Here is a 5,302-nt window from a genome sequence, read left to right on the forward strand (position 1 = left end):
AACTAAAGCTGACATAGATACTTTATTATGGTATAGTATTTAAATATATGCCTGAGAAACACATAATATTGGCCCTTTAAGACCCAATATAATATTTTTTTTATCTAAAAAAGCATCTCCAGGGCAACACATCAGGCAATATTTTCCTTTACGTTTTTTAAAATACACCTCAATGTCAACTACATCCATTCTTATTCTGTTTATTTGTAATTCCATCTCATAATTTGTCTAACTGTGCTGTGGCAGCTTCCAAAACTTATAATAAAAACAACTTTCTGACAGATTTAATAAAGTCCTTCCACTGGTTCATCAGATATTTTGCTAACAGACAAATGAACATATCCACATGCAGGCAGTTATATTATCAGCATTAATGCAGATAATAAAAAGTCAAGAATACCTCAAAATGATATTTTCATACAACTCTACAATAATGACATATTTCTGCCAAACGCTTCACGCTGACACCTTAATGTCATAAATGTGATTCAGAGCCAGCCATTACATCATCCCTTTCAAGGGTTAACATTTGAAGTTGTGAATATCTGAGGATGTCAAATCCAAGCTGAATGAAGTTCATGCAATGTCAGCTGGCATTTTATACACACTTAACTGCCAACCAGAGATCCATTACCAACATATTTTATGTTTCCACTTCCTCCAAGTGATTGACAGCTTTATTTCACACAAATAATTCCTGCAGGCTTTTGCAAAAAAAAAAAAAAAACCTTACGAGATGACTGACGGATAAATAGAGTGTCAAACCGATGCAAAGGCAGCAGTTTGAGTTTTTTGTTGTACCTTTCCTCGTCAGGGCTACATTAAATCAGCTGTTTAGCCTGCTATTGATGGGATAAACTGAGCTAACTTCAGAGGCTTGAAGAGGAATGGTTCACCTCACAAATGTCTCATCGATAATGGTCGGTCTGCAGAGAGAAGAGTTATGGAGTCGACGGACACGCCGACTGGTCAGGAGGTCAGCGAGGCCTGCAACAATCAATAAACCCTGACCACGGGAGGCACCGGAGCGGAGAGGCTGAAGTTACACAAGTGTTAAAGAAATCAACCCCGCTGCACAGTTTTTATCATTTAAAGTACGCTGGTGTATAATTAATATTGATGTGTGCATACAGTATGCTGTTACTGCCCGCTGCCAAAGGGATTATGGATGGATTTTAGTGAAACTTTCATAAAATAATCACTGGATGTGCGTTTACAACTGATTAACTTTTAGAGTCAAACTATTCAAGATGGCCACCACAGCTAATTAATTTTAGCCATAATAAAAACAGCTATAACTCAGTCAGTTTTACAGATCATGAGCTAAAATTAGTTGTAGAAGCTGAGAGTCTTCAACAACACATTTTGAATGTGACGGTATCGCACAAGGCTTTATCGATTGGAACTCATTTCTCGACATAAGATGACCGCTGCCAGACTCTCTGGCCTTTAATTTTAAATCGATATAAAAAAGGGAAAGGGAAAACCAACAATAGACTCCAGTTTGTGCCTTATTTACATTTTACTCTTTTGGTTTTTGCAGAATATGAAGTCATTTGGTTGCGATGCAGTTTCCTAACTGCCTGATGGTTGTCCTGCTGTGAACCAAATTAAATAAACTGAGCTGAACCAAACCAGGCCAAAAGCACAAACACCAACATGAAAAAGCCTAAAAAGGAAACCCAGATAGTTTGATTTAAAGCCTGCTGAGAAAAATATCATTTAGGAACATTTCTAAAAGAACCAAATAACCTGACATACTATTTATTTTAGACTGCCGGTGATGTCAACCGTTCATCCATCTCACCTGTCTTTGGTTAACCTCGGTCAGCTGGATCAAACTGAACTCAGGTTCCAGAAGATTTCTGGCTGTAATTCTGAATTTGAATCCTGAATCGCCTGGTCTGACATTTTCAGAGCAGCTGATGTCAATCAATGGGTAAGGTTATAAGCCTGAACATGATCTGTCTGAGAAACCAGAGACTGGTTTGTTTGCTCAGAGTGGCAAAACTTTCCCTTTCCCAACAACCTGAATACTGGGTCACTACAGTTCAGATCAACACAAATGAAGATTTCTAACAGTTGAGTGTTATAGGCGTTAAAATAGAAATAATATGCATTCTCACTTAAAAAATGTGACAATCATTGCAAAGCTTGGTTACTTCTGTGCATTTTGTTATAGAATCGTGGCAAATCCTCCTTAACAAGAAAAAATTAAGCTCTACAACAATTTCTGTGGCACGATAAGACAAAACTGTAACAAATGATTATGTACAACCTTCTTCAAGGTGTCTCATTTCATTTAACAAGTTCAAATTATGTCATAGGGTGGTTCAGTTGCTAGAGCTGATGCCTCTCAGCAAGAAGGTTGCCAGATCAAATCCCTGCCCGGGGACCTTTCTGGGTAGAGTTTGCATGTTCTCTCCGTGCATGTGTGGGTTCTCTCCGGGTACTCCGGCCTCCTCTCACAGACCAAAAACATGACTAGCTGYGTTTCCATTGACCATGAAAATGCGCAAATTAGAATTTCGAAAATATATTTGCTCAATGGAAACACATCAATTTAGAAAAAAATGACGTTTTTCGACAAAATGTTTTTGTGCTAGGATGAGGTGGTTTTTCTGGCGTATCAAAATTGGTGTTTTTCGCAAAACTGCAATGGAAACACTTTTTTTGCATCACAGAAGTCAAGTGATCAACAACTGGCTGTTTCTACTGGTGAAAAAGACGATGACGAAGATGATAACAGGAAGTAGAAATAGTAGTAATATCATAGAAGTAATATCAAACCAACTCAACGACTACAATTTCCCAAAAACACAGCATACGTAGCCGCTCCCAAGTAGGGACTTGTCTCTGGAAAGCCTCGATAAAAGACGTCTCCTCTGATCATGAGCTCTAGTGTCGCGGTAGCAACATGCTACAGTATGTGTTTTACATCCATCATCGCCATGTTTGTAATGACTTATCATGAGAACAAACGTATTCACGCATGACTTTAATAACATTTTTTACTTAAAGGAAACACAGCAGTTGTGAAACTGTGTTTTTTCAACATCAAAAGAATATCGACAAAGTTTTGCGCACATTTGCAATGAAACACAGCTACTGTTAGGTTAACTGATAACTCTAAATTGTTCCTAGGTGTGAGTCAGAGAGTGAATCCTTGTTTGTCTCATTTGCTCTATGTGGCCCTGTGATGGACTGGAGACCTGTCCAGTGTGTACCCCACCCCTCGCACGGTAACTGCTGGATATGGGCACCAGTGACCCTGAAAGGAATAAACGGGTATAGATAATGGATGGATGGATGAAATTATGTCAAAGGGAAGTTTGAAAACTAGGGTTAGGAGTCACAAACAGGCTGTTAAACAACTGACATCCTGGTATTTTTGGTGTGTACAACATCAACTGAACATGAAAAGAGATTTTTAGCCAACAGATGATGTTGAATGTCTTTGGGTCGATAGCTGAGAACAACAAATGAGTGTAGAAGATCTGTGACTGACTCAGCGTATTACACTGCTCAGATGTGACGTTTCTCTCCCCACAACAAGCAACACTTTYCACATAAACATGATGAGGAGGAGAACCTGAAGACAGGAGACGACTTCTTCATTACTAACCTGAACTTTATCGCCTATAAAAGCRTAAGAAGCTCTGAAGCTTCCTCAACAAACTCCATCACCTTTTAGATATTTTTGGATTCAGATCAGCCGCTGGATGTACCCAATTACTGTAACTGCAGTTCCAGCTACCTAAACTCATCAACAGCTGGCAGGTTTGCAGCATKTTTTGCCAAGTGTCTGAGCCTGATTACATTCTGGTACCAAACACACAAAATAACCAAAATGTTGGTTTGATGAGAAGCAATTTCCATAACCAGAAGCACAACTTTTAAATGTGACGGATTATCATCAACTCTTTAAGCCTTCTCCAAACATCTTTAGCTCTGCAGCGTTCCTAAACATCTGGTTGTCCTACTCACCCTCTCCAGGTCCTGACGGAGGTGAGTGAAGAGTTTGAGACGTCTGTAGAGGACATCCTGCTCCTGCTGGGCCAGGTTGTCCACCTCGTCCCTCTTTAATGTGACCAAAGGCTGATTGAAGTTGGTCTTCCTCTTCAACTTCCAGAACTGATATAAGAAGTCCATCTGCAAAAGTGGAGAGCTTATTAAATCTACTTTGGAAATAAATCAGCTTGTTTTAACGTAGGGGTTCACCAAAGAATCGGCTGGCCAAATTATTGGCCCAGATTTCCTTAATTGTGGGAGACTGGAGATCGGTCTGAAATCAGCCACTGTCTCCTTTCACTCTGCTGTCAGCACTACCTAATGTCCAGTTAAAACCTGTTMACATTCAGCGGAACGCCCGCGTGCCGTTTTTCATTCATTTTATTTTGTAGTAGCAAATCTGTTTCCTGTTCAGCCTGTGTCCATGTGCAATGCATCAAACTTGACGTCTAGGCCCTCCTCTTTCGATTGACACCTTATTTGACCAACTGGGTTCAAGCATCTACGGTCCAGGGCCAATACAATATCAGAAGTGACCAACTTCCGGTTTTCGTCATCCTGGCTTTGACTGACTGTAAAATCGGCCAATCAGCTCCAAGCTTCGTTCTGATGACACAGCTGTGTAGCCAATCACCGTACCTTTCATTTGGTGTGTATACAGTAYATACGTATATATATAGGGGGTGGGAACTTTGTTCAGTGATAGAGAATGAAAACATGCAGAGGAACCCATTTTCACACAGTCCTGCATGCTAATGATGGAAGTTAACACTTACAGGAAAACATTTTTTTCATCGTATTTTGGCCAGTTATCTGACTAAACATGCTGATAAGATGAAAATATATTGGCTATTAAGTGTTTCAAGTGCTTCAAGACACGGAAGAGGGATTTTTGTGGCCAGAAGAAGTTTAAAAGTGTGGAAAGAGACTTCCGGTCGCCATTTTGAATCGCTAATTTGGACTTATTTGAGGACAAATATTCATCAAAATTGAGTCAAAAACAAACATTTTTTCGTTGCTGGTGGTTTTATAACGTGTGTGGAATGTTAACACTCTGAAAGAAATAAGGATATATTGGTATATTCTTGTGGTTTGGCTGTTATTGGTGGAAATTTGGCTGAATGGACTCGGGTTGGTGTAAATATTTATGAATATTAATCAGAAATCGACCGATACAGGTTTTTGAAGGCCGATACCGATTTTTTTAAACATCAGTCTAACCGATACGTGCAGCCGATATTTTTTTGGCCGATTCTTGAAGCCGATACTACTTTTTCTTCCTCCATTAACA

At 39.5% G+C, this 5,302-nt stretch overlaps 1 protein-coding gene across 1 annotated transcript in view; it reads right to left on the reverse strand.

Moving 5' to 3' along the window:
* The window catches only part of jade2 (jade family PHD finger 2), a gene marked incomplete at its 5' end in the record, with an annotated part of 210,611 nt that overhangs the window by 72,367 nt on the left and 132,942 nt on the right, over nt 1–5,302 (reverse strand). Inside the window, 1 exon segment of the mRNA XM_014018409.1 lies at nt 3,988–4,152. Within this exon segment, the coding sequence (XP_013873863.1) occupies nt 3,988–4,152 (165 nt within the window).

This window comes from Austrofundulus limnaeus, unplaced genomic scaffold (assembly GCF_001266775.1).
Source record: "Austrofundulus limnaeus strain Quisiro unplaced genomic scaffold, Austrofundulus_limnaeus-1.0 Scaffold192, whole genome shotgun sequence".
In the NCBI taxonomy this organism is placed as follows: domain Eukaryota; kingdom Metazoa; phylum Chordata; class Actinopteri; order Cyprinodontiformes; family Rivulidae; genus Austrofundulus; species Austrofundulus limnaeus.